Here is a 13,089-nt window from a genome sequence, read left to right as displayed (position 1 = left end):
ACTCCGAGAATGAAGAAATGAAGCAAGTGTTTAAAAACGGAGGGAGTAGCTATTAATTGTTAGCTGTTTCACCAAATTTTTTTTTTCTTTTCCATATGACTATATCTTTATTAAAAAAATAAATCATTAAAACTAGTCAAAATAAAAAATATAAATAGTGTAAAAGTTAAATGGTTGCAACTAAGGAGTATAAAAGAATCTTATAAATATACTAAAATAACAACCGCTGACACAATCACTTTTAAAATTGTACATTTGTCAAGTTGCTGCTAAAATTTCCAGCCTAAACCAACTGTTGACATTATAAATCTATTTATTTTTTTTACCTTAAATTATTACAATATTTTTTTTTTGAAGACAATTATTATTATTGAATTATATTATATTATATAATTTATAATATGAATAATTACTCTTAGTTAAAGATTACTTTGTAATGCATAATTTCCTGAAGTTTTTACTCTTTTCAAAATTAATAAGAATATCATTACAAATGACAATTAATGATTTTGTGTCTATAATTTATGGACACATATAAAATATATATTTATTTCAATGAATTTTTTTTTGAATAACTTTTGTATACATCCGGTGTACAGTAATTTACTGTACATCGGGGGTCACTTTTTATTAAGTTTATGGTCACTTTTACAATTTTTTGGGTAACTTCTATCAGTAAAGCATAAATACTTCGTAACTTTTATTTATGTCAGGGTATCTTTTATTCATATTAGGGTAACTTTGGTTCATTTAAGGGGTAACTTTATAATGGATGTTCAATATTTAGGGCCTGTTCATATTTACTGAACTGAGCTGAACTGAACTGAACTGAACTGATTGGAACTGAACTGAACTGAACTGAACTGAATTGAGCTGAAATAAATATTTTATGTGAGAGGGAAATTAAGAGTTGAACTGAACTGAACTGAACTGAACTGATTGAAACTGAACTGATTGGAACTGAAGTGAAGTGAACTGAACTGAAATTAAGTAAATGTGAACAGGCCCTTATTGTATATTCGATTTATTTAAAAGTTTGTCTTTTTTTTATCGGTGCTTATCTAGTGGAAGAAGTATAAAATATCGCCTTTGTCACGAGCATAAAAAGCCAGAAAGAAAATAAAACATTTACGAGTAACTATTATAAAATGACATCATATGAGGTGGACCCCACCAATAGTTTTCGTAGTTATATATAACAGGTAACCCGCATTTCTAGTAAAAGTATTATCTCGTCAAACTTAAACAAAAAATTTTAAAAGAAAAGCTCTCTAAATTTAGTCTTTACTTGCCTTTCAATTTCGTACGTTATTCCTTAATTACCATTCTCGTGAAGTTTCAGAAATAAACTCAAATCAAAGAAAATACCAGATTAAGGGAGGGAAAGTATTTAATTTTATCATACTACACAAAATCGAATTTGAATTTTGATATTACCTCTTTGAATCGTTACAAATATATAAATTAAATTATTTTTCCTCCCTTATTCTGGTACAAAATTGTTGATTAATTTTGGTAAAAAATTGGGTAATTCGATATTAAAAATCAACAATAATGGCGTCGGAGATGTTAACATCCGGAGCAAGTGGGAGAGTTAGCGCCTTGATATCATTGAGTGCATGGAGGAGTGTGATGAATTTGATTATAGCAATTTTGTTGGTCATTGTGATGCCGTTCCGAAGGAGGAGAGAGAAATCGGTGTCATCAAAGGAGGAGAAGGTGGTGAGATTGCCGGCGGCGATTGTGAGGAGAGTGGTGGTGGAGCAGGATGTGGCGGCGAGGCGGATGATGGCGATTAAGAGGGTTAAGGAGGATAAAGATGACAAGTGTTTGAGGGATTATTCGATTTTTGGTACCAACAGAGGTGTTACACTTTTTACGCAATCTTGGTCTCCTGTTTCTAGAAATGTCAGGTATATATTTACTTTTTGATTCATATGTTTTTGGCATTAATTTTGGTTTAAGATTACGTCCATCTTTTGGGTTTTGGTTGTTGCTATCAATTTTGATATGTATTTGTATTTCTTGTGGTTCAGGTTTGGCCCCTAGACCTCAAAAAAGATTTTTTTTTTTTTTCATTCTTGATAAATTGTAAATAACCCACCCTCAAATCACCTAAAAGTTATGCCCCTCAAGTTATTGAATTTCTAAGCTATGTCCCCTCAAATAACCACCCCACTCTCTAACGTCCATTCACTATTGTGGTTGTCAAAGGTTATTTAGGATAAAATAACGTGAGGTGGAGGACACAACTAACTTTGAAAAAGTATGGGTACAACTTAGAAATTTAATAACTTGAGGGACATAGTTTAGAAAAACCCAAAAATTAAAAAACTGGAAAAAAAAATTGATTTTGTAATTTTGTTAGATTCGTGTTGATATGTTTATTTTATTTTATTTTAATTTTTTTTATGTGTGTGTTTATAGAGCCACAAGGGCGGGGTGATATGTAGTTTTAATATAAAGTTTTTACGAGTTGTGCGTATGTGTTTTTAATGTGTTGTTTGAAGAAATATGTAGTATTTTTTTCAACATGTGCATTAATAATTTGGTAAAAAGGCACTAACAAAAGGGAATTAAAGAGAATAACAATTTGGTTGGTTGATAAAAACATTATCCAAATCCAAAATATACAAAAGTACTTTAATTCAAAAAACGCAAAACATACTAGAGCAACTTAATGGCAACATGCCACATAAGCTTTTAAACTAATTATCTTTCAAGCTAGTTTGACCCCTAATAATTAGCTATTTTTTGATGCAAATAGTTCACTATTAAAGCAACTCCAATGACAAGCTAATTTGACGATTAGCTTGCCATGTCACATAAGCTTTTAAGCTAATTATCATTTTAGCTACTTTTTGCTCCAATGGCTAGCTATTAGCTTAGTAGTAGTTGTTGGATAGAAAATACATGGAAAGAGCTTAATTGGTGCAATGAGCATTTTATTTTGGAAAGTTTTATTCCCAAGCAAATTAGCTTGGCAAAGCTAATTTGCTTAGCCAATCTAATTAAGTTTTCTAGCTCCAATGGTCAAGCTAGTAGCTAGGGAATTATTGAATTTGCAAGCAAGTCCCTAGCTACAAGCATTGGAGTTGCTCTTAGCTTACTATTTAAATTTTTAAATTTTTTTCATCTTAATTTTTAATTTATACTTTTAGTATTTTCTGTTTGGCAAGTTATTTTCAAGCAAATTAGCTTGCTTGCCAAGCAAATTGCATATTCTAGCTTCAATTGTCAAGCTAATAGCTGGGAACTATTTAAAATTGCGAGCAAGTCCCTAGCTAAAACCATTGGAGTCGCTCTTAAAACTTCTTCCGATTATATTGATATGATTTAAAGTGATCTTTACCTAGGGCCTAATGATTTGTTAGTCATGAAAATGATTTTCGCTTGATTCATTTAATTGCAGGAGAAATATTGATTTCATATTCAATCAATCAATCAAAGCCTTAATCCCAAAAGTGGGGTCGGCTAACTTGAACCAAATTTGATTATTCCGTGTAGTCATCAACATAAATCTTTCTCCTCCATCCCTTACGATCCAAAACATCATCCTCATGTAAATCCATGCACTTCATATCCTTCCTAAATCCTTCCAACCAAGTCATTTTTGGTCTCCCTCTCCCTCGTTTAATCCCTCCATGGTCCCACTCTTCGCACCGGTACACCCTCGGGTCTCCGTCTTACATGACCAAACCAACGCAGACGATTTGATTTCATATTGATCCATCTTTAATTTTTGCCAAAGAAACTTCTTGTATTAGGTGATAATGAAGTACAAACACTACCCGTTTACCAGTTTCAAAGCTTCAAATGATATAGTTTACTGGATTTAACAGCAATATTGGCTATTTTTGGCCTTCGGATCCTTAATTTTGTGAACCAAAGAGCAAAGAGGGGGAGAGAGGAAATGACTGCTAATTTTGGTATTAAGTTCATAATTTATGTAGTAGAAGCTAAGTCCATAAATAAAAATAAAAAGGGTTTTTGGTATCAAGTTCATAATTTATGTAAATTTACTAGTCATTTGTGTTTTTAGTTACAACATATATTAAGCTTACATTAAGAGTTTGATCTCAAGGTATTTGTTAAACTATGTTTTAAACAATATTTTTATGTCATACAGATCACAATTTATTATATTGATTCAGGGAATATTGATGTGATGCACTTATAACTGATTTGATAATCTTCTAATTCCTCTATTCCAAATTAGTTAACCACGTTTCTTTTCAGTCCATAATACCCTTATTTCAGCACTAATTCACCTGTATTTACAAGCCTTACTCTGAGTTTGAAACCCACAAAATTATGTGTAGTGCTGTTTGACATTGACGTTTCTTCACACTGTCTTCGTCCTAGATTTGCTGATAGTCCATTTCATATTATAAACATTCTACCATTTAGATTTTTTATGCTATAATCTACTTAACAATTAAACTTTCTCAAATATGTATGTTATTTAGAAGTGAATCAGCTAATTTCATCATATTGGTCTAACATGAAATTCAGGATGCGTAATATGTAGTATAAAGGCTATTTATTCCCCTGTCGGTAGTCTAATGCTTTGGATACTTTTATGCAGGGGAGTTGTGTTGCTATTGCATGGCCTTAATGAACACAGGTTTGTCATGGTTTTTCTGGTGTATTTTATTTATTTTACCTTCTAGATTGGACATGCATATTGTTTAGACATTTGCATTTGATTACAGTGGCCGATACAGTGACTTTGCGAAGCAGCTAAATGAGATTGGAATCAAGGTTTATGGAATGGACTGGATTGGTAAGTTCTTTAGTGCCATCATTGTTTAAATGATATCTGATATAAACTGTATCTCTGCAGCAGAATATCTTGTAATAATTTACATCTCCTCGTTATTCACTATTTGCTATTTCCTTGGTGAATTTGTGACTTGTCAAAGAGCTTTCTTGTGAGTATTGTCTTAGTCCATGCGTGTATTAACAATTAAGTATTGGATGAAAGTTTGGTATGCTTATAACTATATCTGATGATACCAGGAAATGATTTCCAGCTCTTGGAACGGGTTCATACAATGTATCTTATTACTTTTTAAAACTGGACAACAAAAATATGGAACAATAATCTAAAAACTCACATTCCAAAGTGTTGTGTAAGAAGTAGTGTGTGATATTTAGTAGAGTCATTTTACCAAATCCTTTTGACATAGTTCTCTCAAGCACTCCATCAGATAAGAAGAAAAATACATAGAGTTCTCCTTGTTTTATGCTGACCTTATTCAGCACCCTTGCGATTGAACCTCAAGGGTAAACATGGAGGAGGGTCTCTAATTGAACCTAGGGCAGTGAGGGTGAACAGAGTGAAGATTCAAGTTTGCATATTACAAAGTAAGAGAGAGAAGATTTTTAAACCCCAATTTAGAGAGTGTGCAAATGCTTCTGCTGCAAACAAGGTTGTGTATGTGTGTAAATATTTCTCACACAAATAGTGCTATATCTATGACAGTTGGTTTTGAACAAAATATTTTATGGCCTTTATTCTATTACTACCTCTATTTCGTACTGATGCTCCTAGAATGTTATACTCTCTCTTAGAATCTTATACCCCTAATATGATTCTCTCTCTAGTGGTTGCGTAAATGTGACATATGGAGTTGCATTGAGAAGTAGAATTTCCATGAGGGGAAACTGCGGAAACAACTTCACCAAAACCGGCAAAGATAAACAATAGGACCATCAGTCTAAAACCTTAAATAAAGAATCTAGGAACATCAATATGAGACGGAGGGTGTACTAGATTAGTATCTTGACATAGTTTTGATGGGTGGAAAGTTTACTTTCTTTAATTGTGGCCAGAATATTGATGTCGAGGTCATTGTTTCATATAATAATTTGTCATGAGAGGAATTTTAAAAATCTATTAATGACTTAGTTTGAGGGAGTCAGGAAGGATATGAAGCAAATGGATTTGCATGAGAATGGGGTATTTGATGCTGATTTTTAATAGTTTCCACTAAAATTCCGACCTTTAATGGATTGTAGTTTAGACTATTCACAATTTTCTGGTAGAGGGACTAAATAAAAAGGATAGGGAACAGTTAAATCTAAGCAAGATCAAATTGTAACTAGGATATGGAGTTATTAATCCTAACCAGGGTTTAATAACAACTAAATTGGAAGCCTTCCCGGGAAAATATCATATGCAATTCTCTTGCTAAAGCAATTCATACGAATTGATCAATTATAACTGAAAACTTCTCTCCCGAAAACATTACAACTTAAAGCCATTTATATAGGCAAAATTAACTATAACCACCCAAAAGATATACTTTAAATGATTATTCTAGATATCTTCCTGATGTGCATCAGTATTTGATCGTAAGGGATGGAGGAGGAAGATTTTTATGGATGGCTATACGGAATAATTACTTTTGCTTCACGTAGCCGACCCCACTTATGAGATTAAGGCTTTGATTGATTGATTGTTAATGATCTCTCTATTAACTAATTATTAGTTTGATCCTCCCTTCAATACAACTTTGTGGATTAATTATGTAAGAAATAAGTACTAAGAGACAGTGCAATTGTAGCTTATCCAGAACAGATTGTATAACTTGTGCATACTTTTTTTTGCAGTATATGTGTCATAGTTTGTATAAGCTAAGCTAGAATGTTGTATGTTTGCCAATCGATGGTTCTAAAAATCAATTAAGTGTTAAAAAGGAACAAGGATTTTTTGAGGTGATGAATTGGTTGTGTCCTCTTTTTTGAGATGATACTTTGAAAAGTCTGCAATTATCGATATAGATATTTATACACTGGTTCTTTGAGTAAAACCACAGCTGGGCCTGGGTCACCTGACACTGATCCATTGGGCTTTTTAGAATTATATGAGATTAAATTTCATGGTTCAGTAAGAGGATTCTATATCATTTAGTTCAGTAGGTAACTTGTATCGAGTCAGAAATTGGAGATAATGCAAAATATTCACTGCAAAACTGTCAACCAGATTCTACCTCTTAGCTTAAACCGATGATGATTGGATATAAAATGTTCCTGTGTGTGGACTGATATTTGAGTGTATGTTGGGTGGGGGGTGGGGGTGGGGGTGAGTGGGTGGGCCTTAGTCTTCTGAGATCCAGTATCCTAGGCTTACTAATTTTGTTTATCGATTATTGATTTATACCAAATGGAAAAACCCATTATTCTTGGGCCTTAGATTACAATGATGAATCAATTGGCTGGTTAATAGAGAGGTACAACCTATAGAATTGATCATTACAAGTTTGATTGTGCTGGTTAAACGAAATAGCAGGTTCTTTTTAGATCAAAAGGTCCAGTGGAAAAAGCCTCCATTACCTCAATGCTATGACTGACACCTTTAAGTATTAGACATGATTTTATTGAGATTTTACTGACTGTCGTGAAAGTAGTAACCTAGTTTGCCTCCTATCTCGGGTAAATGGTCCGTAAATCAGGGATTCGCTCTTAGCCTGTGTCATGACAGGCGGTGAATTAGTGATCCAATATTCTGATTGATAAGTTGTTGGAACTTGATTGTTGTAGTGGGAACTCTGGCAATTTTGGTGTGAACTACAACAATATTCCTCAAGGAAGTCTGTTTCAGTTTTTCATTAATTTATGCTTATCAGGTAGTTTCTTGAATGTCTATCTCATGGGACTGTACCTAAGGGCATGCCCGGATTATCAGTAATTGGGGTGGAAAATGTAGAGTAAAAATAATAAAAAATAAGTAACTGGTGTTTAGATGCCTAGAATAAGAGTGAAGATTTGATGGGGGTAATGCATTACGCTATTACCCTAAAAATGAGAGTAATGGTTACCCAGTACCTCCCTAAAATAATCTTTCCCCCTTTTAACAATTAATCTGATTTTTCTGTCCATCATATATTGTCACCCATCTGCTTCATATCCATGGCTCCATCTTTTTTCCTCCATTTCTCTCTTTTCCCAGTCAACCTCTATGGTTCCACCAGGACCACCACCAAATATTTCCTACCGCCACCACCTCAATTTGATTGCCATCGAGATTGCCGTTTCCAACTTGAATAATTAAGGGTGCAAATTTCAAATTTTTGCTGGTAGAAAACTAAATTTAAGACATTTAACTACCATGGAGTCAAATTAATCCAACTTCGGTGTTTCACTGTTTCCCTCTCTTCCCCTCTATCTCTCTTTCCAATCAACAATTTCTTTAGGTATTTCAGGGATTGTGAATCCACTGCATTTATCCCTAGCCCGTGCTATCTCCATCACAGAAGAAATGATCAAACTTCTTTCCTTATTATCACACCATCCTGAGTCTTGAATCTTTTGCTTTTCGGGTAGTGGCGAACAATGCTGCTCGTTGTAGGGGATGCCTGCGCGTAGCCCCCCCCCCCCCCCCCCCCCCCGGCTACACAACCATTGCCTTATTGTCTCGCTGCAGCTAAAGGATACCGCATCTGCGGTTCCTTGTTTTTGTTGCAGCTCCTGCACCCATTACTTTCGCACCTTATAACGTAAATCCTTATAAATTCTATTCTCGTATATGTTGCAAGAGTTAATAAAAAATTTGAGGTGATTTGTGAGGCTTGGTAGCAAGTTGTTTGCTATAATTTGGGAGGTGGTGGGTTTGCAATATAGTAAAATCCAAAAGCTTTCACTAGCAATGATACCAAACCAGCCCTTTAAAGTTTTGAAAATCAAAATGAAAAGGTGCTAGGTGCTTTTTGGTATCAGAATCTAATTTGCGATATGTATTTCCCTGACGCAACCCCCCCCCCCCCCCCCACCCCCAAAAGAACTAAAATGAAGTCAGAGTAAAAGTTAGATTTTGTAGTTCCCATGCATCCATCCTCATATTATATTAATGAAGTCCAATTCTTGTCATTACTGCTTGAGAGTGTAGAAGTCATGCTCCTGTGCGTCTATATGTTAATGTTGCAGGATTGAGCATTCTGATTGGGTGCCCTGTGGTGCTGAAAAAGTAAGCTATGAAGCTCCTCTTAATATGTAAGCTTGTTATTTGAGACTTGTGCTGAAAAAGTAACATACGAGCTTCTCTTAATATGTAATCTTGTTATTTGAGTCTTGAGTTTGATTAAAATAGTAAAGACCTGATGTATAGTTCTAAAAAATCTAATGACATAAACATCTAGCTCGTTGTTGCTAAAACAAGTTTATTTTCTTTTTTCCTTTTTTATTGTAAATGTAAAACTTGATTCTTTCCTTTGTAAGTTTAGATGAAGTTTTTTTTTGTTGTTTTACTCCCCCTTGTAGCGAAAACAAGTGTATTTTCAATGATCCCTTTATCTTTGTAACTTATTTTTCTTCTCCTGTGTGATAATTAAAAAACCCTAGTTTGCGCTCATTTGAGCAGTATAATTGTAAGGTAATCTTCATGCAAACTTCTAGGTGTTGCATGCTAATATGAGAGTAGGGTTTGTCTATGCTGGATTATTGTATTTATCTTTTTTTTTTTGTTTTTTGTTTTTGTTTTTGTTTTTTTTTTTTCCAAATTTAATTTCTTTCATTCATGAGTTTCAGATGAAGTTTGTGTTTTTCATTGCATAACCTGACTAAGCTTCAATCTCGGAGGATTGCATTTTTTCTATTTTTTCTTTAATCGATCAGTTGCTACCTTCACTAGGCAGGAAAAGGGAAATTTTGGTTTATATCCTTAATCTCTATTTGTTAATTGTTAATGCTGCTGGTCGACTAATGTTGTTGAGTTCCCAATTTCCTTAATTTTTAGGTCATGGTGGAAGTGATGGACTGCATGCTTATGTCCCATCCCTCGACGATGCTGTTGTTGATATGGTAAGCTTTAATCAGGCATAGGTAGCAAGACAACTCTATTTAACTTATTAATAATATCTGCTGATTATGCCAATGCAGAAAGCATTTCTAGATGGAATTTTGTCAGAGAATCCTGGACTTCCCTGCTTTTGCTTTGCACATTCCACAGGTGCAGCTATTGTACTTAAAGTGAGCATTCTCTCCAAGACCAATGAACTTTCATAATTTCTCTTTATCTTGTTGACTATAGTACATATTCCTCCCAAAACTTAATGCAGTTATGTCAAAAATGCAGGCTGCTCTTGACCCTAAGGTTGAAGCTCAAATAAGTGGCATAGTTTTAACATCTCCAGCAGTTGGTGTAAATCCATCCCATCCAATATTTAATGTAAGTTTCTCCTTTGTAATTTCTTCAAACTTGATATTATTGTAGCAGAAAATTCTGCATGCCTTTTTCAATATGCATAATTGTAGAGACTTATATGATTGTCCACCAATCCACTTATTACCAAGTCCCATTTGATTACTTTGTTATCTTAAGAAGAAAATTCTTTTTGTATGCTGTGATTCAAGCCTACAATTAACCTTCTGAGAAAATTTAAATCATCCATCTGATTCTTATCTTCATTTACACTATGTAACTGCAATTGAATTCCATGACTTTGTAAAACTGGATAATTTTGTGGAAGCTTGGAACCTCCTGTTGGGTTCATAACAATAAGTCAAAATGCTAGTAGAACCTTATCTGCAATTGTGCAGTTTATTGAGGTAAAATATTCATAATGGTACTGATCTTTTGCCTCAGTTTTTATTTTTATGCTATATGTTTTTTTAGCATGCCTTTTGTGCTGTTGAATAAGGGTACAACTATCAGACTCTTTGAAGAGTCACTTGGAGAGTTGGAGTTGGCTTAGTCTTTTGTTATCTAGGCAAGATTTTGGAGATAGGAGCTATATTAGACTATTACTAGAGGTTCTTGAATCTGCAGGAGTATTATGAAACTCTAGTAGTCTCATGAACGAGTCTGATTTAGTGGTGCAAAGAATTGGTGCCTTTGCTCCTCTCATGTAATCTTATGGTACTAATGTACTACTGTTATTTCAGGTCATTGCCCCAATTGCGTCCTTATTGTTTCCAAGGTATCAATGCCATGCTGCAAACAAATCAGGCACAGTAGTTTGTAGAGATCCAGAGGCACTGAAAGCAAAGTATTCAGACCCCCTTGTATACACAGGTGCAATTCGTGTAAGGACCGGCTGTGAGATTCTCCGCATATCTGCCTATTTACAAGATAACTTGACAAAATTGAGAGTTCCATTCCTTGTACTACATGGATCTGCTGATGCTGTGACTGACCCTAAAGGTTCCCTGAAATTGTATGAAGAAGCCTCATCAATCGACAAGGCCATCAAATTGTATGATGGATTGTTGCATGACATTCTCTTTGAACCTGAACGACAAACTGTATTCCATGATATAACTGACTGGTTAATTCAACGATTAGGAGACTAGATGTGAACTTGATTACTTTTTATAAAACAGAACATATTGACGAGCGCAACCTTTTTTTTTTTGATGTTGCTCTCTATGAGTGTGCAAGTGGGCAGTTGGGGTATGGAAGAATAACGAGGGTTCGTTCATTCTTTCTGTTTAGAAGTCGTGACATGCATGTATTTTCTTCTAAATTGATGGTGAACTGTTGAAGATCAGTGGCAAGTATTTCTTTTCTACTTATAGCACTCATGTATAATTGTATATAGCATACTGAGTTTTGCATTTTACTATATTGCGTGGATTATTGGCTGGTGTCACTGTTAATGCCAAAAATCGTCAAGGGACGACGTTAGCATAGGACGTCAACGGCCAGACAAATTATACTACGAATAAATGAATGTTAAGATAAACAAAGGCAAAACGATATTTTGTTGACTTTGAAAACCCAATGAAGTGGGAAAAACTGCGGGTGGGAGAGATCCACCAATTGCACTATATGAATAATCGAATATTACAAAGATGCTTTTGGCTACAAGTTCAATGAGAGATGCGAGTGAGATAGATTGAATTTACAGCTAAAGTATTCTCCTATTTATAAGATAAACCTAGTAGGTGGATTCTTCAAGATGGTCGTTGACTTCAGAAGATTATCTTCTCCGTGAAACTAGGAAGGCAGTTAACAGACTTATTCTTCTATTCTTCTAGGTCTTCCAACGGTAATACTAATACATGGGTATCTTCCGTCTTCAAGCTGGATTGTGGGTCTACTGAACTGGTCAAACGTAGCCCGACATTTATGGGATGTAAGTTACAACTCTAAGATGACGCTACTCTATGACACCTGTTCCTAAGACGTCTTGAAAATTTTGCACTAACAGTCACCGTGTCATATACTTTGTGACTGCATTTGAAGTTAACAATTGCTTTGTATACATATATAAAAAAAGGGCGATAATGTTGGGTTATTCTCCCCAAATCATATAGAAATAGTTAAGTAGTACTTTCTTTGTCTCATATTGCAAAATATATTGTTGGGTTATTCTCCCCAAATCACAATTTAAGTAACTAGTAAATAGCTCGGGCGTTGCCTCGAGTTGTTATTGTTGTAGACGTGTAATTAATAAATTTTTGTAAAGAATTTTCAAACTGTAATTGTTATTGTCCAAACAAAATTGAGTTATGCTTTGAGTATATAGTTTTTTTCTTTTTTTTTCCCTTTTTTTTTCTTTCTAAATTGATCCTTGTGGTTTATTTGCACTTATATAGATTTTTTTTTTATATATTAGTAACAAAGTTGCTAATTGACTCAGATGATTAAATAATCATTTTTCTTAGGAAAAATTGGCCGCAACAACACCAACTATGACAAAGGTGCGTGTAGCAGCACAACCTTTCGAGGGTGCACTCAACATCACAAACTATGCAATAGGGTGCACATAACAACATAAATGACATTGGCAAAATTTAGGTTTCTTCTGAAAGTGAAATCTTAAATATTTTTAATGCTTTTTTGTTTAAATATATTTTTGATTAATTCCAGTATTCCACTTAATTTTCCATCACATGTAATTAAGTAAACCATTAAATTGAATTGTTTCAAAAAGTTTTCGCCATTATTTTCTATTGTTTGTTTCTTCAATTACTTTTTTTTACATCTCATGTGATGATTGACTTAGTTTCCTCTACCATTATAATTAATTTTTTCCCTTTAAATTATTCTCTCTCAACCTCCACAATTTAAGTGTTGTACATCAAAAACAAGAAAATCAATTTGGCATATCCTAAAATCCAATTCTAAAATTATTTTTTGAA

General features: G+C 34.0%; 1 protein-coding gene across 1 annotated transcript; it reads left to right on the top strand.

The window, feature by feature from the left end:
* Positions 1–1,237: 1,237 nt before the first annotated feature.
* LOC145611548 (uncharacterized) lies at positions 1,238–11,513 on the top strand. Its single transcript, XM_081666891.1, has 7 exons — positions 1,238–1,913; positions 4,589–4,627; positions 4,716–4,786; positions 9,740–9,804; positions 9,883–9,972; positions 10,079–10,171; positions 10,888–11,513. Exons 1-7 carry the CDS (start codon positions 1,555–1,557, stop codon positions 11,293–11,295), a joined length of 1,125 nt encoding a protein of 374 aa, XP_081523017.1. The 5' UTR covers positions 1,238–1,554; the 3' UTR covers positions 11,296–11,513.
* The last annotated feature ends 1,576 nt before the right edge of the window (positions 11,514–13,089 follow it).

The sequence above is a fragment of the Chenopodium album genome, chromosome 24 (genome assembly GCF_948465745.1).
Source record: "Chenopodium album chromosome 24, dcCheAlbu1.1, whole genome shotgun sequence".
Classification (NCBI taxonomy): Eukaryota; Viridiplantae; Streptophyta; class Magnoliopsida; order Caryophyllales; family Amaranthaceae; genus Chenopodium; species Chenopodium album.
This window is presented reverse-complemented; position numbering and strand designations above follow the sequence as displayed.